This window comes from Vigna unguiculata, chromosome 8 (assembly GCF_004118075.2).
Source record: "Vigna unguiculata cultivar IT97K-499-35 chromosome 8, ASM411807v1, whole genome shotgun sequence".
In the NCBI taxonomy this organism is placed as follows: Eukaryota; Viridiplantae; Streptophyta; class Magnoliopsida; order Fabales; family Fabaceae; genus Vigna; species Vigna unguiculata.
Window position 1 is genome coordinate 19,922,074 of NC_040286.1, and position 25,766 is coordinate 19,947,839.

Genomic DNA, 25,766 nt, shown 5'->3' on the forward strand with positions numbered 1-25,766 from the left:
TTATGGCTTGAGTTTGTAGAATAGGTTTACCGACCGAGTTTACGAGTCAAGTTGTCAGACCGAGTTTACAGATCAGGTGTACTGGCTGAATTTACTAGTGTAGTTTTCGGGTTCAGTTTAAGGATGGCCTGACATAATCCATGGGTTGACCCATTAGGTTAACGGGATAGGCATGCCAGGCAGGATCAGGTTCACGGGCTGAAAACTCTGATCTAGCTTGATTTTTTGGGGTGGGCTAGCAAATTGGCCCATCGAACTTGGCCATTTTGCCATCTCTAATGCTAAGCAAATTACATTTATTCCTTGTCCATTTAAACACGTGTTGAATGTAAACATCATACTCCAATTTACATACTTAATAATTAATTTATAAACTTTTAGAATTAGACTACATTTTTACAAAAAGACCTCAGCTGCATGATTTAATAGTTAGACATAAACATTTAATCTATCATTATTACAAATAAATAGTGGATTAAATTGAATATTCTTAGCTTTAATGGAATAATACAATTGAATAATTTATTAAATGTGATCCATCCATTTTTTTTTTGTTTTTAATTTAAGTCTGGATTGTATTGTATTTATTTCAATCATCACATTACTTGTGTCATAACATAGATCAAAATTTAACTTATTTTTTCTAGTTAGATAAAATGCACATAAATTAGAAATATTAGTAATAAAATTCTTTAAAATCTAAACTTTAATGATATACTTACATGTAAACATACTATTTGTATATTATTTATTCATAAATTAATTTGAATAACTTATATTACAATTAAGTTTATGTTAGACATAATTGTCTAGGGGTGACAATGTGGCGCAATATGTGGGTCAGGCTAGCCTGCGCCGCTTTGAAAATTCAGATTCAAAAGTCTGGCCCACCCCGCGTAGGTTCTGGGTCGCGAGCTTGCAGGTTATGCAAACCTAACATTGAATGGTTATGCAAAACCCCACAAGGAAATCTCTTTTGGTTGCCAATACTCTAAAGGAAGGTTATGCAAACCTAACACTAAGTTTTCGTGAATTTCATGGAAGTGGGGACAAAACATTCTGCCCAAGAAAAAACACAAAAGAATGTCAGGAGATAAATTCCAAGTTCCAATAGTCAAGACCCTTTGCATGTCTTCTAAGAAGAAAAAACAAATTCGTAGAACCTTTTGCCAAGTGAATTTACCTTAATTGACACAAATGCTCCAAGCCACATCAAGTTTCTTACAAGTGTCTAGATGTGTTAGTGGTCTATACCTTTTTTGTTAACATAATTCGTCTATGAAAATGATTTTGCACTCCTCAAAAGTAGTAAGATAAACTTTTCAAAATTTTGCTTAGAGACCATATCTCCCTGTATACAAGAAAGAGGTAATTGAAGGTAATTGGGACAAAGGAATATCACACACCAGTACAGACCTAAATACATGTATGTTTTTTGCCCTAACACATATAAAAAAGATGTAGAGAAAGATAATTTTCCGTGATTTGATCCTGTAAGAAACCCAAAGTAATTTGAAACCCAAACGAAAAAGTCATACATATGCCTCACCTGGTGGCTCACTTCCTTCTGACTAACAAATCTCTAACCATGTGTGCTAACCTAAACGCCTCCGTCCTATAATCACAAACAAGCAATGTCATATGATATACGATCAACGCTCAAACACAAAACTTTCATATTTACAAACCATCATTGAATATAAATTAGCCGCGGCTAAAATTGTAATGAACTACCTCCTATACCCCTTTAAAATTTCTTAAATTGTAATGAAATATTTAATATCTTTTAATTCGCACGTTACAATTATATAGGTAATTTTATATATTAAATTGATTTTTGACTACATACAAATTTAACATCAAACCTTTTTTCATTTTAAATAACGTTTTCTAAAAAAAAGTAATTTGACTGATATTTTCAATTTCTAACGTGTAATTAATTTTCTAGTTTTTAATTTTTAATTTATTTCCAAAATAATTACTATTTTCGCTCAATAAAAACAATATATATATATATATATATATATATATATATATATATATATATATACTAAAACAGTAAAATTATGTAAAAAGCGTTATAATTTGTGTGAAAAAATTACCGTCATTACGTCATCATTCGACAGCTGTAATATTTCTTCAAGAAAATGTTATAAATATTAAAAGATAAGAAGGAAAGAATTTTTGGAGACTTTAGTGTAATTTGGTGGAATAATAATTTCTTTCCATTATTCTCCGCTTTTGCGGGTAGGCATCTGTTTCCACGTTGGCAACCTAATCCAAGGAAAACCAACGAACAGAAAGTTGAAAGAAAAAGAAAGAAAAAAAAAAAAATACACACAGAGAAGTTGACGACAAAACAAATCTGAAGGCACTTGAGCCAAACCAAGTTGGGGAACTCGTTCCCTACTGAAACTCCAACGACGTTCACTGCATCGTCCTTCCCAAAGCTACACTCTCTTCTCTTTCTTCTGTTCCGTCTACTTAATTTAAGCCTCTCTCTCTCTCTCTCACACACACACACACACACACACATCTCACGCGACCATGAGTCCCTACATTTTCGGAGTCATACTCCCTCTCCTCGTCACGCTTCTCGTACGCAACAAGAATCCTCCCAAACGACGCGGCGTTCCGGTCCAAACCAGCGGCGAGGCCGGTCTGGTCATCCGAAACAGCCGGCTCGAGTCCCCGGTCCAGAGCGCGTGGGAAGGCGTTGCCACGCTCGCGGAGCTCTTCGAAGAGGCGTGCAAAACGCATTCTGAGAGGCTCTTCCTTGGCACGCGCGTGGTGCTGGCAAGGGAACTGGAGAGCGGCCCCGACGGCAGGTCGTTCGAGAAGCTTCACTTGGGAGATTACGGCTGGCTCTCCTACGATACTGCCTTCGATGTCGTTTCCAGCTTCGCCTCCGGGTTAGCCTTCCTCGCACATGCCAGGGAGGAACGCGCCGCCATCTTCGCTGACACGCGCCAAGAGTGGTTTATGGCGCTTCAGGTTCTGCTGCCTGGTTAAACTATTGATGAAGAAATTTAATTAAATTTAAAATTGACTAATTATTTACTCTTTTTTCTAATTTAGCAATTTCGCTAATTTCATATTTTTTTATTTGCTTTTTCTACGAATTTAAGTGTACACTTTTATTATATGAATTACTTTAACATCTTTTATTTGATAAAAAATATTAATGTGATAATATACTGAAATGTCAGTCATATAAATGTTATGACAATGTTGTGATTTTACATCAAGATTTTTGTCAAGTATTAAATATTAAATTTAAGGATAAATTAAAATTGTAGAAGAATGAAATTTTTTCAAAAAGTTACGGGATAAGTTCACGAAATTGAGAAGTATGGAAAATAAAATGTATTTAAAGCAGTAAGTTTTCTGGGAAATATTTAAATTTATTAAGTAATTAAGTAAGATGGGATTTTTGTGTAAAAAAGAGTAAGATTAGATTTACGTAATTATAAAAATATATGTTTACGCTTGACATTCTATATCTGCACAAATTTCTTGACTTGTAAACACTTTCATTTTGATTCTAACACTTCATGTCGTGTTAATATTAGGAAAAATATTTTTGTTTAGGATATTGGATAATCATATTTTGATGTACTTTTAATTTATTATTCTAATAACCTTTTAATTATCTATTTTGAGTTTTTATTTTTATTTTTTTAGTAGTCTAATGTAATGATCTGTGGGTTAAAAGTGAGTAAAAAATTATCAAAATATCATCCTTATCTGAATTTACGAAATTATATGCATCACACTTTCTGTTCTGTTTATTTTGTCTTAATCATAGTATGACGAGGACTGCTTAGACCACTCTCACCCTTGCTTTGCCTGGTTTTAAAGACCATATAGTTTTTTCCAACGACTTTGTGAATTTTTTATTTTCTATTTAATGAAATGTTGGTGGCAATTATTTAATTTTTACTTATTTCATTCACTACACACAAACTGGTCACACTTCTATCCTAATGCTTGAATTGTTTTTTTACACAGTAGATTCATCGCCATTCTTTTATTTATCAAGTGGGAAATTTGATTGGAAAAACTTACTTAAGAAATAGAAAATCTGTCTTTAAAGTTTAGTAAGGTAGAAAGAAACTACACCCTCTTGACATTTAAAGAAGGTTTACACTTGGTCCACGGGTAAAGTTGCACTTTGATATAAGTTGTCACGAATTTAAATGTGAAAACAACTTCTTTGCACGGGAAGGATAATATTGTGTACTGATAACTCTTCCCTATAATAAGAGGGGAATAACTTGGCATGTTTTTTCTTTCCCTCTTTTTGCTTTTTCAGGGTTGTTTCAGGCGAAATGTGACAGTAGTGACTATGTATGCATCATTGGGAGAGGAAGCTTTATCATATTCATTGAATGAGGTTTTTGTTACTCCTCTTTTGTCTCTTATTTCTCTCACATCTATGCCTGGGATGTCCTGCTAATTGCTGTATATCCTCGTCACAATCCAGTGGATCTTACCCTTGGATAAATACGAGTTTGCCACGTTTGATTGTATATATACGATGGATCAATTTTTTAGTACTTGTCACGTATGACATGTGAGAAAAAAAGGAAAGAGGTGTGATTAAATTTGTAATGCAATATGTCCTCTTTTGATGTATGCTAAATAATAACTTTGCTAGGAAATGCACAGTAGCAATGACTGGCTATCCGGTAGAACACTAGAATATCATGAAGACAATTCTATTTCACAGCAAATGTCGCCAATGTATGAAATGCTTCTTGCAATTTGTAAATCCTCTTCAATTCAGTGCACCAAACAAATTTTGGCTACATCATGAGGTGGCATTATATAAGCAGCTAACACAAGGCTATAGTTAGTTTTTAGGTTTTCTAAAGAAATAAAATAAGATATTGTTCACAATATTTTGGTGAGCATACTTGAACCTCACACAGCTCCTCAACCAACAAGTTCTATCATTTATAGTTTATTTAACTTCCGAAATTGGAATCTGTCTCATAAAGTTGTTTATATAGCCAGAGCTTGTTCTCACAGTTGTGATTTACTTTCTAGAACTTACTATATGGTTAGCTGAAATGTTTTTTGTATTTGCCCTTGTTTAAGTTTGTGTGCTCTTTGTTTTGTTACGAACTCACTTTCAGTAAACTTTTCCAGACAGAGGTTACAACAGTGATTTGTGGGCGAAAAGAATTGAAAACACTAGTAAATATAAGTGGACAACTTGACACAGTGAAACGTGTGATTTGTATGGATGATGATATCCCATCTGATGCCTCTTCTATTGCATATAACTGGACAATCACTTCGTTCGCTGAGGTTGAGAGACTTGGCAGAGAAAACCCTGTTGAAGCTGATTTACCACTTTCAGCAGATGTTGCAGTTATAATGTATACAAGTGGAAGTACAGGATTACCCAAGGTCAGAAGCATCTTTGACTGTTCTACATAATGTTTTAGAATGTCTAAAATATGTTTTCTTTGCTTCTTTTTGTTCCCTTTTTATTCTCTTGTTTATACTGGGTTAAATTATTCACTTGCTCTAATAGTTGCCCTCATTTTAAGTTTTAGCCTCTGCTCAAGAAAACTAAAGTTTTAGTTCCTGTGCACGCACAAAAATTTAGTTTTGGTCCTTGTTACTAGCATTAGAAAACAATTTCTGACAGTGAAACCGCCACATAAATCATCTGCTGTCACAAAAAAACTAGGCTGGGTCTAAATTTTCAGTTTTCTTGTACATGGACTAAAACTTAAAATGGAGACAACTAGGATCAAGTAAGTAGTTTAACCTTAATGTTGTTTTTGCTATTTCTTTAATCTTTCTTTTGCACAGGGTGTGATGATGACACACGGCAATGTCTTAGCTACACTCTCTGCTGTGATGACCATTGTTCCTGATATTGGGACAAAGGATATATATCTTGCATACTTGCCGATGGCTCATATCTTAGAATTAGCAGCTGAGGTATGTGAATACAGTGTTCCTGAATACATTCCATGAATATTTATTTTTAAGGGCATTGATTTTATTTCCATATTAATTTCTTCTGTTCTCCTTTATTTCATGTTTTGACAAATTGCATACGAGTTAGAATTTGATGGCAGCTGTTGGAGTTCCTATAGGATATGGATCTCCTTTGACCCTTACTGACACATCAAACAAGATAAAGAAAGGAACAAAGGGGGATGCTACTGCACTGAGTCCAACTCTAATGGCAGCGGTACCAGCAATTCTTGATCGTGTTCGTGATGGAGTATTCAAAAAGGTACTTTGATTTGTGACTTGTGTGATTGCACTCCTACATTGAACACGTCAAGAGTACATGTATGTTAGAAAGCTAGTTGCATTGTTTGGATGGACTTTTCTATTGCTCATATAGAAGAAAACAAATGAAGGTAAAATGAATTGATGCATTAGCCAAAATCAACTAATACACTTGACATATATAAAAGTTCTAGTTTTTATTTAGCTTCTCCAGAAACTAAACTGTATGAGTTAATTTTAGGTTGAGAAGTTCAATGCATTTTATCTTAGTTTTATCTCTTAAACTTATTTATAGAGAAGTTTATCCAAACACGGTCTTGTTGGGCAAGATTGAGGACTTAAAAGCTTGTCAATGCAGGTAAATGCAACAGGAGGATTGCCAAAGAAATTGTTTTATTTAGCCTATGCCCGGAGGTTGCAAGCAGTTAATGGTAGTTGGCTTGGAGCTTGGGGTTTGGAAAAGGCTCTTTGGGATTTTCTTGTGTTCAAAAAGGTCCGAGCTATTCTGGGCGGCCGTATCCGTTTTATACTATCTGGTGGTGCTCCCCTTTCTGGTGATACCCAAAAGTTCATCAACATTTGTCTTGGGTCAGTCTTGTCATTAAATGTATTATCTTTGAAATTAAAAAAATATTTTTATTTTAAAATAAAAATGAGTGAAAAAGTGTAGAGGGTAAGATATTTTCCTGAAAGAAACCAAGAACATCAAAAACACAAAAACTCATTGATGAGGCCGTCTGAAGCCTCCTGACCAGGAAAGTCCACTCGAAGTCCCAAGAACAAAAGACACATAAGAGAAACAAGCTTTCAAGAAGGTGAGTCTTGGAAGATGATAGGATCTTTTTGGCCATCTTTTCTGTAGGGTTTTGTTGTGGAAAGGAATGGTCGAATGATCTAGGTATGGTGTTTTGGTGAGTGTTGATGGATGGTGTATATGGCTAAATGGTGTTTATACTTTTGGGGTGTATCTTGATGGCTAAAGGATATGGAAAGGGTAGAAGGGTGGAACCTGAACAAGATTACATAATTAAATGCAAGAAATGGAATGGATAAGAAGACAATGGATGATAGCAAGTGGAAATGGAAAAGGAGTGAGGAAGGGTGTATTTTCTTATTAGAGATGTACACACCCTAGGGCCTAGGGGTAGTGCAGCTAAGATCCTTGAGGGTCTCTTGAGACTCTTCTTGGAAAGTCCAAGAAGACAAGAGGAGAGGATCTTGGGAAAACTCAACTTGGAAAGTCCAAGAAGACAAGAGGAGAGGATCTTGGGAAAACTCAACCAAGCTCATTCTTCTCACGAAAGAACTTCACTCTCAAGTTTTCAAGTTAAAGTGTATTCTATAATCAAAAGGGGTGATTTTAAATGAGGGGGAGGTGCTCTTTTATAGCCTAAGAGCCTTGCACTCCAAGCCTTTAAGGAGAGTGTGGGATTGCTCCTAACATATACACTCCTTAGGGTTTTTTTATTCTACCCTAGGTTAGACTTATTCTAAAAACCAAACAAGCTATTCTACCTAGGCCTATTTTCAAGCTATGTTTTTCATGTGGGAGACTTTCTTCTAAATTTATTACATTTTTATATTCTTTAATTTGTCTTCTTGAGATATCTTCTCCAATTTCTTTAAGGAGAGTGTGGGATTGCTCCTAACATATACACTCCGTAGGGTTTTTTTATTCTACCCTAGGTTAGACTTTTTCTAAAAACCAAACAAGCTATTCTACCTAGGCCTATTTTCAAGCTATGTTTTTCATGTGGGAGACTTTCTTCTAAATTTATTACATTTTTATATTCTTTAATTTGTCTTCTTGAGATATCTTCTCCAATTTCTTTAAGGAGAGTGTGGGATTGCTCCTAACATATACACTCCATAGGGTTTTTTTATTCTACCCTAGGTTACTCTTATTCGAAAAACCAAACAAGCTATACTACCTAGGCCTATTTTCAAGCTATGTTTTTCATGTGGGAGACTTTCTTCTAAATTTATTACATTTTTATATTCTTTAACTTGTCTTCTTGAGATATCTTCTCCAATTTCGTTAAGGAGAGTGTGGGATTGCTCCTAACATATACACTCCTTAGGGTTTTTTTATTCTACCCTAGGTTAGACTTATTCTAAAAACCAAACAAGCTATTCTACCTAGGCCTATTTTCAAACTATGTTTTTCATGTGGGAGACTTTCTTCTAAATTTATTACATTTTTATATTCTTTAATTTGTCTTCTTGAGATATCTTCTCCAATTTCTTTAAGGAGAGTGTGGGATTGCTCCTAACATATACACTCCATAGGGTTTTTTTATTCTACCCTAGGTTACACTTATTCTAAAAACCAAACAAGCTATTCTACCTAGGCCTATTTTCAAGCTATGTTTTTCATGTGGGAGACTTTCTTCTAAATTTATTACATTTTTATATTCTTTAATTTGTCTTCTTGAGATATCTTCTCCAATTTCTTTAAGGAGAGTGTGGGATTGCTCCTAACATATACACTCCATAGGGTTTTTTTATTCTACCCTAGGTTACACTTATTCGAAAAACCAAACAAGCTATACTACCTAGGCCTATTTTCAAGCTATGTTTTTCATGTGGGAGACTTTCTTCTAAATTTATTACATTTTTATATTCTTTAACTTGTCTTCTTGAGATATCTTCTCCAATTTCGTTAAGGAGAGTGTGGGATTGCTCCTAACATATACACTCCTTAGGGTTTTTTTATTCTACCCTAGGTTAGACTTATTCTAAAAACCAAACAAGCTATTCTACCTAGGCCTATTTTCAAACTATGTTTTTCATGTGGGAGACTTTCTTCTAAATTTATTACATTTTTATATTCTTTAATTTGTCTTCTTGAGATATCTTCTCCAATTTCTTTAAGGAGAGTGTGGGATTGCTCCTAACATATACACTCCATAGGGTTTTTTTATTCTACCCTAGGTTACACTTATTCTAAAAACCAAACAAGCTATTCTACCTAGGCCTATTTTCAAGCTATGTTTTTCATGTGGGAGACTTTCTTCTAAATTTATTACATTTTTATATTCTTTAATTTGTCTTCTTGAGATATCTTCTCCAATTTCTTTAAGGAGAGTGTGGGATTGCTCCTAACATATACACTCCATAGGGTTTTTTTATTCTACCCTAGGTTAGACTTATTCGAAAAACCAAACAAGCTATTCTACCTAGGCCTATTTTCAAGCTATGTTTTTCATGTGGGAGACTTTCTTCTAAATTTATTACATTTTTATATTCTTTAACTTGTCTTCTTGACATATCTTCTCCAATTTCGTTAAGGAGAGTGTGGGATTGCTCCTAACATATACACTCCTTAGGGTTTTTTTATTCTACCCTAGGTTAGACTTATTCTAAAAACCAAACAAGCTATTCTACCTAGGCCTATTTTCAAACTATGTTTTTCATGTGGGAGACTTTCTTCTAAATTTATTACATTTTTATATTCTTTAATTTGTCTTCTTGAGATATCTTCTCCAATTTCTTTAAGGAGAGTGTGGGATTGCTCCTAACATATACACTCCATAGGGTTTTTTTATTCTACCCTAGGTTACACTTATTCTAAAAACCAAACAAGCTATTCTACCTAGGCCTATTTTCAAGCTATGTTTTTCATGTGGGAGACTTTCTTCTAAATTTATTACATTTTTATATTCTTTAATTTGTCTTCTTGAGATATCTTCTCCAATTTCTTTAAGGAGAGTGTGGGATTGCTCCTAACATATACACTCCATAGGGTTTTTTTATTCTACCCTAGGTTAGACTTATTCGAAAAACCAAACAAGCTATTCTACCTAGGCCTATTTTCAAGCTATGTTTTTCATGTGGGAGACTTTCTTCTAAATTTATTACATTTTTATATTCTTTAATTTGTCTTCTTGAGATATCTTCTCCAATTTCTTTAAGGAGAGTGTGGAATTGCTCCTAACATATACACTCCTTAGGGCTTTTTTATTCTACCCTAGGTTAGACTTATTCTAAAAACCAAACAAGCTATTCTACCTAGGCCTATTTTCAAGCTATGTTTTTCATGTGGGAGACTTTCTTCTATTACATTTTTATATTCTTTAATTTGTCTTCTTGAGATATCTTCTCCAATTTCTTTAAGGAGAGTGTGGGATTGCTCCTAACATATACACTCCTTAGGGTTTTTTTATTCTACCCTAGGTTAGACTTTTTCTAAAAACCAAACAAGCTATTCTACCTAGGCCTATTTTCAAGCTATGTTTTTCATGTGGGAGACTTTCTTCTAAATTTATTACATTTTTATATTCTTTAATTTGTCTTCTTGAGATATCTTCTCCAATTTCTTTAAGGAGAGTGTGGGATTGCTCCTAACATATACACTCCATAGGGTTTTTTTATTCTACCCTAGGTTAGACTTATTCGAAAAACCAAACAAGCTATTCTACCTAGGCCTATTTTCAAGCTATGTTTTTCATGTGGGAGACTTTCTTCTAAATTTATTAAATTTTTATATTCTTTAATTTGTCTTCTTGAGATATCTTCTCCAATTTCTTTAAGGAGAGTGTGGAATTGCTCCTAACATATACACTCCTTAGGGCTTTTTTATTCTACCCTAGGTTAGACTTATTCTAAAAACCAAACAAGCTATTCTACCTAGGCCTATTTTCAAGCTATGTTTTTCATGTGGGAGACTTTCTTCTATTACATTTTTATATTCTTTAATTTGTCTTCTTGAGATATCTTCTCCAATTTCTTTAAGGAGAGTGTGGGATTGCTCCTAACATATACACTCCTTAGGGGTTTTTTATTCTACCCTAGGTTAGACTTTTTCTAAAAACCAAACAAGCTATTCTACCTAGGCCTATTTTCAGGCTATGTTTTTCATGTGGGAGACTTTCTTCTAAATTTATTACATTTTTATATTCTTTAATTTGTCTTCTTGAGATATCTTCTCCAATTTCTTTAAGGAGAGTGTGGGATTGCTCCTAACATATACACTCCATAGGGTTTTTTTATTCTACCCTAGGTTAGACTTATTCGAAAAACCAAACAAGCTATTCTACCTAGGCCTATTTTCAAGCTATGTTTTTCATGTGGGAGACTTTCTTCTAAATTTATTACATTTTTATATTATTTAATTTGTCTTCTTGAGATATCTTCTCCAATTTCGTTAAGGAGAGTGTGGAATTGCTCCTAACATATACACTCCTTAGGGCTTTTTTATTCTACCCTAGGTTAGACTTATTCTAAAAACCAAACAAGCTATTCTACCTAGGCCTATTTTCAAGCTATGTTTTTCATGTGGGAGACTTTCTTCTAAATTTATTACATTTTTATATTCTTTAATTTGTCTTCTTGAGATATCTTCTCCAATTTCTTTAAGGAGAGTGTGGGATTGCTCCTAACATATACACTCCGTAGGGTTTTTTTATTCTACCCTAGGTTAGACTTATTCGAAAAACCAAACAAGCTATTCTACCTAGGCCTATTTTCAAGCTATGTTTTTCATGTGGGAGACTTTCTTCTAAATTTATTACATTTTTATATTCTTTAATTTGTCTTCTTGAGATATCTTCTCCAATTTCTTTAAGGAGAGTGTGGAATTGCTCCTAACATATACACTCCTTAGGGCTTTTTTATTCTACCCTAGGTTAGACTTATTCTAAAAACCAAACAAGCTATTCTACCTAGGCCTATTTTCAAGCTATGTTTTTCATGTGGGAGACTTTCTTCTATTACATTTTTATATTCTTTAATTTGTCTTCTTGAGATATCTTCTCCAATTTCTTTAAGGAGAGTGTGGGATTGCTCCTAACATATACACTCCTTAGGGTTTTTTTATTCTACCCTAGGTTAGACTTTTTCTAAAAACCAAACAAGCTATTCTACCTAGGCCTATTTTCAAGCTATGTTTTTCATGTGGGAGACTTTCTTCTAAATTTATTACATTTTTATATTCTTTAATTTGTCTTCTTGAGATATCTTCTCCAATTTCTTTAAGGAGAGTGTGGGATTGCTCGTAACATATACACTCCATAGGGTTTTTTTATTCTACCCTAGGTTAGACTTATTCGAAAAACCAAACAAGCTATTCTACCTAGGCCTATTTTCAAGCTATGTTTTTCATGTGGGAGACTTTCTTCTAAATTTATTACATTTTTATATTATTTAATTTGTCTTCTTGAGATATCTTCTCCAATTTCGTTAAGGAGAGTGTGGAATTGCTCCTAACATATACACTCCTTAGGGCTTTTTTATTCTACCCTAGGTTAGACTTATTCTAAAAACCAAACAAGCTATTCTACCTAGGCCTATTTTCAAGCTATGTTTTTCATGTGGGAGACTTTCTTCTAAATTTATTACATTTTTATATTCTTTAATTTGTCTTCTTGAGATATCTTCTCCAATTTCTTTAAGGAGAGTGTGGGATTGCTCCTAACATATACACTCCGTAGGGTTTTTTTATTCTACCCTAGGTTAGACTTTTTCTAAAAACCAAACAAGCTATTCTACCTAGGCCTATTTTCAAGCTATGTTTTTCATGTGGGAGACTTTCTTCTAAATTTATTACATTTTTATATTCTTTAATTTGTCTTCTTGAGATATCTTCTCCAATTTCTTCTTTAGTGGAAGACTTCTTTTTCTGGTTCTCATCATTCGTGCTATACATGAAAGTAACTGGCGATTGAAAAAAACACTATTTTACAAGCTAATAAAAAGAGAAAGAAATATTCTCCAAAACATAACCATTGTACTAAATTGCATCATGCATAGACATGCCAAATATTAGCTTATTTTTAACTTTGAAGAGATATTATTGATATTTTAGGTGGTGTACTGAAACTTGTGATAAGTTTCGACCATTTATTTTACTATACTTGTTGAGCATTAGAACTTTAAGCCTAGAGGACCAACTTGAGAATCAGACTTAATAAATATTAGGATATTGTTCTATCAACCTTCTTGATCATTTCTCCCTTTTTTTAGAGAAACAATGTTTTATTTTTCCTTTGCTAGTTTCATGAAACTGTTTTTGTAAAATAAAAAGTGATTATTTTCTCCCAAAACAATCTGAATCAAACACAAGTCAGAATATTATGAAAGAGTATGTAATCTAGATTGGGAGGCTTGCGATGAAAATTTCAAACGTAACTTCTGGAAGTTGTAATTGACCTTGATAGTTGCGGTAAACAAATAAAATTGAAACTTTTGTGGCTCAACATTTTTCCTTTTAAAATCCCATGTATGTGTTATGTGTGGAATGACCTTCTGAAGGATAAAATACTTCATTCACTTTTGAGTGTTCAACGAAAGGAAATATTACTAGTTTCTACTCCGGTGCTTTTTCCTTTTGCCTGTCCTTTATTATACTTTTTTCATATTTAAATGTATGGTCGGTCATATTCAGTGCTCCAATCGGTCAAGGATATGGTCTTACAGAGACTTGTGCTGGTGGGACATTCTCTGATGTTGATGATACTTCTGTTGGTCGTGTTGGACCACCTCTTCCATGCTCATTTATTAAGGTAATTATAGATTAGATCAATTTACCTTCATACAATTTGAATGGCCCTTTTTTTTGTCTTATGGGGAGGGGAGTAATGTCATAGCATGGACCTTGCTACATTAATCATGAGAAGTGTTAGAAGTGGGTTTTAAGTCTAACTCAACCCCACAAAACTGGCTTGTAAGGTGAGGTTTGCACCTTACTTATATATTGTGAATTAGCCTTTATCTTTAGTCGATGTGGGACTTCCACACCCCCCCTCATGCCGAGGTATATTCATCTCGTGCGTGGGACAAGAAATTAGCGGGTGGTCCGTTAGCGGCCCGAGATAGCGGGTGGAACAGAATGTCCAAGAAAGTTCGCTAGGATAGACTCTAACTTGGCTCTGATACCATGTTAGAACTGAGTCCCACTTCTATCATGGTATCAAAACCAAGTTAGAGCCTATCCTAGTAAACTTTCTTGGACATTCTGTTCCACCCGCTATCTCGGGCCGCTAACGTGCCACCCACTAATTTATTGTCCCACGCACGAGATGAATATACCTCGGCGTGAGGGGGTGTGTTGGAAGTCCCACATCGACTAGAGATAAGGCCAATTCACAATATATAAGTGCGTGCAATTCTCACCTTACAAGCTTGTTTTGTAGGGTTGAATTAGGCTTAAAACCCACTTCTAACAAGAAGCGACACAAAACCTTACAATCATACTCGGATAACAATTCTTGATGGCGATCATTCAACACGGTCGTGTATATATATGCATGGCTTACCTATCTTGAGTAAATCTTGTTAAGTCACATTATGTAAAATTTCTTAGCAAGTGGAGAAATTACTAGAATAGGAAGCTTGTTCTTTCTATATTCATTTACCATTTTCATTTCACAAAAGGTCTTGTTTATAACCATGGTTGTCATTGATTTTCTACCATTTTTAACTAGTACTCTAGTCTTAAGTAACTTGTGAGCATATGTACCTTTTCTTAAGTTTTTCGAAAAATGTTTCTGGTGTTATTGTATCCTTTTTGAACTACTATAGTTGACCCCATGGTAGGAGATTTGAGATGTGTGTGTATGAGGTCCTAGGTTTTTACTCACACAAAAAAGTTAACCTATCTGAGGTTTGTAGGTTTGTATTTTATATGTAAATTTCAATTAGAAAATATTTTCAAATCTATCCATAAATGTTTTTTAAGTATCTGTTTGAATGTTTTCAAGTGTGACCTATACTTTACGACTTTACGGAGGCTTTCTCACAACTCTAAAGTGGATGTATCGCATGTTGTTGGAAGTTCCACATTGACTAGAGATAAAGCAATTTCATGATATATAAGTGAGGTGCAAACCTCACCTTACGAACCGGTCTTGTGGGGTTTAGTTGAGCTTAAAGTCCATTTCTAACATATGTCAACTATTTCCTTGTTTTCTTAAATCTTGTCATCAGCGATTTGTAGCTCGTAAAATTTTATAGAAATAGATAAAATCTATGATCTTCCTTGTATAATGGTGCAATGTAAAGGGCCCTTAAGATCGAGTCATCATTATGTATTTTCTACTATAGATATCTAATCATGGCAGTTTACTTTTCTTTCTGGTATCCGTGAAAGAGTATTTCTCATGAACATTTGCTTTTCTTACCACAGCTAATCGACTGGCCCGAAGGTGGATATTTAACAAATGACTCACCAATGCCCCGTGGAGAAATTGTAATTGGTGGTCCAAATGTCACTCTAGGGTATTTCAAAAATGAAGAGAAAACGAATGAATCATACAAGGTTTGTTTCGATGCTCTTTTCTGTTATTTCTTTGGGGAGAAAAGACAAACTGGGATAATGTATCACTTCCGATTTTCCACTGTTGCCATAAAAGTTCTGCTTAGTCAATTTGATTTCATCTTACACATTTTTTCTTTGTCGAATGTCTGTCTATATTTTGTTACACATTTTTTATGTGAGGGGAGGAAGAGAATTAATTTTTACTTTTGTTGTGAAGGTTGATGAAAGAGGAATGAGGTGGTTTTACACTGGTGACATTGGGAGATTTCATCCAGATGGATGCCTTGAAATCATTGACCGTAAAAAGGACATTGTTAAACTGCAGCATGGAGAATATGTCTCTTTGGGAAAGGTATATATGGATAATACTATTTTATTTTATTTTTTTAAAGGAAAAGCTGTGTTATTGAAAGGACCACTAAGCTCTCTCTTTTTAGAGTTATTAGTGTTAGCAATAAACTCTCAAACATGCTCTTTTTAACATTCATTCCACTGTTGGTTAAAACTTTTAAAAAACAGCAGGATCAAGATCGGAATCCATTAATGTGAAAGTAAGAATCATTAAGATTTGCAATTTTAAGCAAATTTAGCCAAAAGTAAAAGTTTTGTTAGAGAATGTGTTACTGGCACTACGCTGGAGTTAAAAGTGCATGGGAGAAATTCAAATTCTAAGTGTATCCTATGCTTAAAATAACTTGATAAAATATTACTCCGTTCTAAGAAATTAAAATTCCCATCTTCATGTTGTAGGTATTTAGGGATATTTTTCAACAACTGTGCAGAATGCACCATTCTAAAACATTTTCCTACATGACCAACTTATTAAATACAGGTTGAGGCAGCTCTTATTGTTAGTCCCTTTGTGGACAATATTATGGTTCATGCTGATCCTTGCCACAGTTACTGTGTGGCACTTGTGGTGGGTTCTCAGTTCACATTGGAGGAATGGGCTTCAAAACAAGGAATTTCATATATCAATTTTTCAGATTTGTGTGCAAAAGAAGAAACTGTGAAGGAGGTGCATGCATCACTTGTAAAGGTATGTCCACTTTTCTAAATTCTCATAACAACCGAGTGGTAATGATTAGGAATTAATGTCATTTTTTAGGAAGTACACTTATCTAAATCAACAATACATTATAGAGTTAAAAGTTAACTAAAGTAACTTTTGTGATTAACTTTACAGTTACATCCAAAATTATCTCGGGTTTGTCTCTTATTCAAACAACCATACAGGCAAATTTAGAAACAAATCACGTCACACCATATTTTGTACACGAAAAATGTGGAATTGTTAAAAGTTGCAACTTGGATTTCATATGCTCTCCACTCACAAATTCTGGCCCTTACAGTTTCATGTGATGTAACTAAGTTTAAATTTGTTTTGTACCTTCTACCAATCATGTAATGAGTTAACATCAGCAACTACTCATCCTACTTAATTTTACCTCTATTTTTCTATCTTCTACTCAAACAACCATAACTTTGATGGTTACATGACTGATTTTGGTGAGGGCATGGGACTAAGCAGGGCCACTTTTTGAATATAAATATGATACATCTTGTTCAATTTCTTGAAAAGCTTTTATCATCGGGAAAATAGTGATCCTCCTTTTATAAAAGGGTTGTAATTGTGTTTATTGTGACCATGACATTGACATTTTATTGCGGTATCCTCTATCCTTGTCGTAGACTATTTAAACCAAGTCATTGCTTTTGCGTTTTATAATGACAATAAAAAGGATCAAATCGAGATGGTATTTTCTAATTTCTGCATGGTTCAAGAAAACAACCAATGATTATGATAAATAATGAAATGGATTGGAGTGTAGTGATATGAAACATAAATGATCACGTTATCCAAGAAGTATAAAAAGAAGGCAAATACTAACTAGTTTTTTAAGGCCACAGGTTTTGAAAGTAGAAAGTTTTTTTCATCGGATTATGTAAATATACGTTTTTGTATGATTTTCGATTAAAACTTTCGTCTTTTTAGTTCCTGGACATTAATGGCACTGGTTAGCAAAACCATTAACAGAAAGTTAAAAGAGTTGAGAAACTCTTTACAGAGGAACTGGTTACCATCGTAAATTGCTACTAACATTGGCATGTCATGAGGTAAAAGTTAAAGTAACCTTAAAGGCAAGGAAGGCGAAGTTATAAGATTTTGCTTGTGGTTAAAAAGACATGCCATGTAGATTTATATAGCTGGTGTTTCATCTTTTTATATATTTATACAGATTTAGTGATGTTTATATAAAATTTGTTGTTATAAAAAGTCCCAAGAAGACAAAGGGGCCTATATTAGGTTGTAAAGTCCATTTCTAACTTGATCTTAGTTCTTGATTTTATATCTTGTAACGTACGTTACACCAAAGATGTCCCACTTAGTTCCCAATTATTAGTTGTGTTTGGCGTGAGTCCCAAATTTCACAATTAAAAGAAAAGAGTCTGCACTTTTTCTAATATGCACATACATTCTATGAATCAACATGCCATGTGTTCCTCTTTTGTTATGTTAGTCTGTGAATGAGTTAAATTATTCCTATACCATTTTCTTGAAACTCAAGTTTTCGATCTCTTTCTATCAATGACGCATCTTACTTCTCCTTTCTCTCTTCCTTTTTTTTTTCACCTCACGTAATTGTATGTAATATTGTGAAAATAATATTAAGAATAGAATTTCTCTTAATGAAACTATTGGCAGGAGGGAAAGAAGGTGCATCTGGAGAAATTTGAGATTCCTGCAAAAGTTAAATTGCTTTCTGACCCATGGACCCCTGAGTCTGGCCTTGTCACTGCTGCTCTCAAACTCAAGAGGGAGGCCATAAAAAAGACTTTTAATGAGGAACTTACAAAGTTGTATGCTTCATAGGCTAAGGACACTACTAATCATTTTACAAGCATTTCCCATTTGCATAGGGCAGGTTGAGGTGAGAGGGGTTTTGTATTTTGTTATTGTTAGTCATTTTTTTTTTCATTTAAAGTTTATCATGCAAAGTGAGGCTTACTACGTGCAGAAGGCCAATACGTTGAATAATTTAATTTACTGAAGTAATAGCACTGTAAAATGAGCTTTTATAAGACGTTATTGTTGTATCAATTTTCCAATTATAGAGTTACCGAGTATTGAGGATTCAATATTATGTTTGTTTGCCACTTTTCCCTTCTAAACATGTTTTGTTCCAAAACCATCGGTCATCCTGATTCCGCTAAATCAGATGGAAGGAAGCTGTTGTTAGAATTCAAAGCTTGCTTCATCCCTTAAGGTTTGTTAAGGGAAGTGCTTTCATCAGTTGCGGTTTTTAAGATATGTGTTTTTTTTTTTTAATTTCTTGTGGTTATTTAAAGATTTGTTTCGTCTCTTGTGGTATTCAAGGGAGGTGTTTTTATCTTTTTTGATTTATAAGAGAGGTATTTATCATTCTTTGTGAGTTTTGCAAATAAGGTGTCTTTTTATTATCTTAAGTTTTTTGTTGTATGTTTCATTTTGTATTAATGTCTGTGATAATTAGGTTTTTTAGTGATTTGTAATCACTCTCTCTTTAAAAGGTGATTCATCAACTCGACCAAAGATTATTATTAATTTGAAAGTATAATATTTTTGTGTGACTTTTTTATTTTCTATTCTCTTTTTTCTGTTGCAACTGGGCAAGATTGAATTTTCACACATTTTATAAAAGTTTAATAGTTTTAAATAATTGAAAAGTTTTAAAAATCAGAACTTTAATTTTAAACCAATTCATCCCTTCGACCTAACCTTTTGTTCTAACACAAGCTAACAAAATTAGAAATTCGCGTGATCCCTAGTTATATGTACTTACATTGGCCACTGCATAGATGCTCAAAAGCACAACTGATTTTTCACAACACTAGCAGACCGGAAAACTAGGACTACTGTTTGGCACACAAAATAAAAACATAACTGCACAAAAAGCTGGCTAAAACTGTGTGAGAACAAGTCCTCCATCTCTATTTTCAGCATGAGAAATGCTACCAACAGATAACTTTGAACAATTTCTTATTTCCCCATAAAAAGAAATATGTTAAAAGAGTATGAATAGCATTTCTCTTCTGCGCATAGTATCTATTGGCATACTTCAAGAGACACGAAAGTTAGTCAGAATCTCCAGGTTTAGGATGATGAGAAGGTGAAGGTTTTGGGATGTGTGATTGAGAGGACTTCCATGCTGAATAGGTTCAGGATATAAAGAGGCCTTTGCTGAAGAACTTGGTGGTGGATCAACGGGATTGTAATCAATCAGAGTCACTTGACCAATATCACCCATGTTATTGATGCCACTTTCAAACTATTCCCATTTTCCTAAAATTTCAAAGCAAACACTTGTAAGATGCAATTCATCTGAAATCAAAACACTGTCAAGAGTTTAAATTTTCATGAATTTTGTAAGTGTAAAAGTTTTGCATCCACTCATTCTAGGTACTACTTTCAAGGTACTTAATATTAACACATCAAACTTACTATGTAATAACATCATCATCATTAGGTTTTTTGATTGCTCTAACCAGCATGATCAAGTGTCAGAGCTTTAAGTCCAAGGATTGTAAAGCATTCATACCTTCGATTTCCTCCTTAGTGCAATCCGTGTGGCTTTATCACCACTGTTTGTTTCAATCAAATATGAGATGTCATTAAAAACGTGTTATGTAAGGTCCACTTATAAAGGGCCGCCTCAAATCAGTTGGGCCTAGGTTCTGACAATTGAAGAGAATTGGCGACTTACCCATTCAATGACTTTGGCACCAGACGTTCCCAAAATGGATAGTGTACTTTCGGGTCGGGTGAATTCAAAATATAGACGCCTATTGGCATTCCAACTTTTCTTCTCCTTTCAGGGCCTATCCGAAAACAAATATTAAATTCAATACTTCTTGGTTGTGAATATCTGAATAGGACAAACCGCCCCGTGGATCTCTTTGCTTCGGAACAAAACAATTCGAATTAGGCTTGGTCAACTGGAATATGTATTATCGATATAGGGGATCTTTCAAGTGAGAAGATCCATCGACCTGAGACGAAGAGAAAGAAAGGTCTATCTATTTTTTTTAGTTATTCAGTTAAACCAATGATTCGTTATTGGAGCAGCTAGCAACAACTATCTCATCTGGGAAAAGCCATCTTTTTCTCAACAATGTCTTTGTCATTTGATCCAATAGCGCTTCGTTAGATAGGAACAGATTTGATAAATATTGATAACTCTCAGATAGAGTATTAGAAGGGACAAATCCTTTAGATGATGAACTATTGATTCTAAGCCATCTTTGGCAATGAATCAACAATTCAAAATGCTTTTCTTGCGTATTCTTGATAAACCAGTGTTTATATATAGATGTAGGAAGATTTGTTTGGGAAGTAAGAAGTTCCCTTGACATCTCTTCATCTGTAAAGAATTGTCAATGTGAAAACACATAGACAAAAGGTTGATCTTTGAATAGGAAAAAGAGTGGATCCACGGGGTCCCAAATGAATTGGCTTATTCGAAAAAAGCCCTGTTCTTTGGAAGATCTATCTCGTGTCTGGTACTGCATGGGGTTCCACCCTACAAGAACTCTGAATCATTCTCTTGAAGCTCATCCTCTTCATCATAAATGATCCGCTTGTCCTGAAATGACCTGGCCCAATAGGGAAATCCCAAACGATGTGATTGAAAAAATCCTCTTCTATCTGTTGCGTGTCGAGGACTCCTCCCCCTTCTTCAAACTCCGATTCATATTTTTCATAGAGAAATCTCTGATCAACGATAGAATAAGATCCATTTTGAATCCTATTTAAGGGATTCCTTGGTTCGGACCGAAGAAGCAACGTCACTTGATCCTTATCAAATTGACTGCAATCTTTTTCTGTACGTGAGGATCCCACCAGAGCGCCTTCTACTTCTAATAGGCCATGAACTAGATCATAATTCTTCTCAACGAGTCCATAAGATGTGATCCCATTTTTTTCATCAGGTCCGGGTAAAGACCAAAGGTCTTGAGCGACCGATCCGGCAGAACAACTCAAAAGGTAAAGAAGTATCGTTAATTTCTTCATACTCGTTCCAAGTTCGAAGTACCATTTGTACAAATAAGAATCCCCCCGTCACATGATTTCTTCTTCATATAGATAGATATAGGATCTATGGAGCAATTACTTAGAAGTACATTTTGTGAAACAACCCTTCCTATCTGATAGAAAAGGATCCCATGATCCTGAACCGATCTTACCTGAGATCGGAAATCCAAAGTTTGTCTATGAAGAACAGAACTAATTATATTAGTCTCTATGATGGATTTTTTTTGTATAATACTAATCGATAGGGCCTCATTGTTAAGTGCTACAAGATCTCGTACATTTGAACCCATCGTTGTGGACCCGAATCCATTAGTATGGGACATTTTCTTTTCCAAGTGAAATCCCCTAGTATATGAAAGAGTGAAAAAGTGTTTTCGTTGTTGTGGAATAAGAAGCCTTCGTATCTTAATGCATGTATTGAATTTATTTGGAGCTATTAGAGCTGGATCTACTTTTTGGGGAATATGAGTCGAAGTAATAACAAGAATATTTCTAGTGGAACATCTTTCACAATCCCTAGAGAGATAGTTCACTAAAAGACCGAGGGATAAGTAATTCGACTCAGTCACATCCAGATCATGAATGTTAGGAATCCATATTATGCAAGGAGACATTGCTTTTGCTAATTCGAAGTGAAAGGTGATATAAAATCGGTCTATTTCTGGCATCATATCCATAGTTAGCGTATTCATCATAGTTAGAAGCTCCAGCTCCATATCAAGGTCACGGTCGATGTCGTCGCTATCATCAATATCGTCAATATCATCAATATAGTCACTATTATCAATAAGAAAACCCTTAGGCTTGTTATCCAGGAACTTGTTCAGAAATACTGTAATGAAAGGAACATAGGAGTTTGTCGCTAGGTATTTGACCAAATAGGATCGTCCAGTTCCTATAGAACCTATCACTAAAATACCCCTACTAGGGGGAGGTAGGGCTAAGCGGAGCGAAAAGGGTTTTCCATGAGATGGGAAATGCAAACTATTAGCCCCCCACAAGGCGTGTGAATAAGTAATTGTTTGATAATTAGCAAGGAATATATGTCTTTCTACTAAACAAGATGTATTGAATTCATAAATCATTAGATACTTTTTTTGAATGTCAACTAAGTATCGTAAGTAAATTGCTCCCGATTGTTCACTTATTTGATAACCAGAGTTATTATTTGATAAAAGATCACTATGAGCAAGACTCAATAGAATTTGATCAATCCTTTTTTCTGTTGTTAAGGTAGAAAACTGAACCAAGAATTTTTTTTCTTTATCATCAATCGAATCAGTGTTTGAGACCCAGGATTCTATTTGATCATCAATCCAATCATCATTCACGTTTTTTATTTTTCTTATCAAGGAATAGATTGCTTTACTTGGATGACTTAGATGTCTCGTATTTCTCGAAAAAGCGATTCGATTGATGGGATTTGGTATAATACTTATGAGATCGATGAGATTCCAATATTTATTCTTAGAACGTATGGATTTGACCCCATAAGCGGGACCACCACCCCATAGCATGTTGCTACCAAAAGCAAAACTCCGTATTTCTTCTAGAGAATCTCCTAATTGTTCCAGAGCAACTAGAAAGATATTCTTTAACCAGAAAGAATTCAGTTCAGATGTAGGATACCTATCAAGAAGTTTTCGCAACTCAATCATGTATGATGGAATCATCAAAGATTTTACCTTTTCGAACTCTGTCTGTAACTCACTATAGACTCGAGAAACAAAGAGAAGATGAGTACGAACGAGATATCCAGCAACAAGGAGAAGGAAAAAGATTGAATAGAAGAATTCCTGAACATTTAGCGATCTCAGATGTGTCGATATCAATAGTAACTCATTATTTCGATGAGTCATTTCTTCGGACAGAAGAAGATTATGGAAACAATTACCCGGAATCTCACTTATCAGATTCCATTGTGGAAGACACAATGGAATCTGACGAATTTGCCATAATATATCTGACCCATGCATAATATCATGAAAAATGGATACAAATTTTTGGCTGCTACTTAGTATCGGCAATAGGTATGAAAAAGTATCTAAAAATATGAAATTTAGATATTTGTACCCCGTCGAGGTAAGGAACCATGGTATATATGTTTGGAATAGATTCCATTTTGAGAGAGTTGAAAAAACACTATCTTGTTGAAATGTTCTATACATTTAACCTTTCTCAAGGCATTTTTGTAGACAAGAACTCCGTTTTTTCCTTTTTTCGGATGGTAAATATTTCTCAGAACATGGAGTGTGAATCCAACCCATGTTTGAATTGAAATTGAGATACTGATACAAGTTCTTCCCTTCTGAATCAGGTATATTCATATCTGAAAGAGGTTGACAATAAGTTTTTTCAAAATGGACTATTTGTCCCTCTGTTATAGGTGTTCCAGAAATGTTTGCGATCGAGTAAATAGCTCCACGAACGAATGGATCGTATCGAATTGGAAAATGGAAAGATTTGTAGAAGTTATACCCTTTGTCGCCACTTTGCGGAAAATCGTTAGGTATCAATATGTTAGATACCTGTAACTCGATTGGTGAAATAATATCTCTCTTCAAAAAAGCATGTTTTTTTTTACCATCGCAAAAAGAAAAGATTTTGTTGCGAATGAACAAGATTTTGAGGAATTGTCCATACGTAAAATCATAATTATTGATACGGGCCTTTTCCACATAAAAAGGGAATCTTTTGTTACAATAGAAGCAGAAGTGATATTGATTATTCAAGAATCGAAGTCGATTTGCTTTATAAAAATAGTATATCAATGAACTTCTATGAAATGGTTTCACGGGATTCAGCCAATTGTCTGGATCGTGGGATATCATTGAGAAATAGGAATCTGTGTTATCAAAAGATTTCCTGCGATTCTTTCTAGTATGGAATGAGTCAATCATCCACTTTGGTATCTTATTGAACAAAAATGGTGATATTGTTCCTCCATTGATCAAGAATTTCGATTTTTGGGAAGTATCTTGGTCATCCAATAATAAGGGTTTCCTTTTATTCAAATGGAAGATTTGAAGACCTATTGATTCTAATAACTGATTACAGAGTGGATCATTCAGACCTTTCAATTCATAGATGTGGATCTCAGACCTATGAATGGGGATACCCCCAAAACTCACAAATAAAAAAGAAGGAAGTGAGTTAGACAAAAAGAGAAGAAACTTGGGCAAAAAAAGAAGTAACTTGGACAAAAATAAACAAAGTGACTTACACAAATCTTTTTTTTCGATAACCTCAAACCAATCAATCGAATATTGATTAATATGTAATCGATCGAACACTACTTGAAAACGGCTATTCTGCTCAGAAATGAAATAGTCCAAATGTTCCTGGAAATTCTTGCTCCCATTGGACCATTTGTATCTATATACATATGGATCCCAATTCATAGATCTCTCCGTTCGAGAAATCAAAATAAGAGGATCGGACCATTTCTTCTGACTCTTTTTCAAATTTGATAAATGTTGGTTGATCGTGTATTTCATTCTAGTTCAATGATTCAAAGTATCATTTCCTATTTGATACCTTTGAATTCCATATTCGAAGTTGCAATTGAATCGATTCAATACATTTCTTATGTAACCATGGGTGCTATATTGGATTTGAATCAGATTTCGGATTAATCTATATTGATTGACTTCCTCCATTATGTTGTTGCTAGCAAATACAACTATTTTAGGTTTTGGATCTTCCACAATATTTCTGCAAGAGGTCTTGATGAAGGATTGATCCCAACTAAGGATGAAGACACTTGCTTAAGAAGACTAAGCATGTTTAAAAAGGAAGTTCACTAATCCTTCATCCCTTTCATTTGTGTTTATTATTTTTGATTCCCTAAGTTGACTTAGTTGAATCAACTTTAGTTGACTTGTTGACCTTTGACTAGGTTTGACTTGTTGACTATAGTTGACTTGACTTAAGCCAACATGCTAATCTATGTTTATTTGCTTTGTAAGTTAATTAAGAGTAAGAAAGCAATGCTAGGTGACGCATGATGATTGGGGAGCATAAATTATGTGGATGAGAGAGTAAAGCAAAGGCATAAAGCATAAAGTAAAAGGCATAAAACAAGTGTACCTATGTACCCTTGGTCTCCTTTGTTTTTAGCACACTTTGGCCACTTTTTGGAGACATATGAGACACATTCTTTGTCTCCTTTTGTGC

General features: G+C 34.3%; 1 protein-coding gene across 1 annotated transcript; it reads left to right on the top strand.

Moving 5' to 3' along the window:
* The first annotated feature begins 2,316 nt into the window (after nucleotides 1-2,316).
* Nucleotides 2,317-18,676, top strand: LOC114193526 (long chain acyl-CoA synthetase 9, chloroplastic-like). The gene is made up of 11 exons (XM_028083359.1): nucleotides 2,317-2,994; nucleotides 4,316-4,396; nucleotides 5,155-5,418; nucleotides 5,830-5,961; nucleotides 6,089-6,262; nucleotides 6,620-6,849; nucleotides 13,646-13,763; nucleotides 15,386-15,517; nucleotides 15,735-15,869; nucleotides 16,350-16,556; nucleotides 18,225-18,676. Exons 1-11 carry the CDS (start codon nucleotides 2,548-2,550, stop codon nucleotides 18,390-18,392), a joined length of 2,088 nt encoding a protein of 695 aa, XP_027939160.1. The 5' UTR covers nucleotides 2,317-2,547; the 3' UTR covers nucleotides 18,393-18,676.
* The last annotated feature ends 7,090 nt before the right edge of the window (nucleotides 18,677-25,766 follow it).

Coding starts and splice junctions, on each gene's coding strand:
- LOC114193526 (XM_028083359.1), top strand. CDS start 2,548: ATGAGTCCCTACATTTTCGGAGTCATACTCCCTCTCCTCGTCACGCTT. Junction 15,870..16,349: donor AATATGTCTCTTTGGGAAAG/GTATATATGGAT, acceptor TATTAAATACAG/GTTGAGGCAGCTCTTATTGT. Junction 16,557..18,224: donor TGCATGCATCACTTGTAAAG/GTATGTCCACTT, acceptor AACTATTGGCAG/GAGGGAAAGAAGGTGCATCT.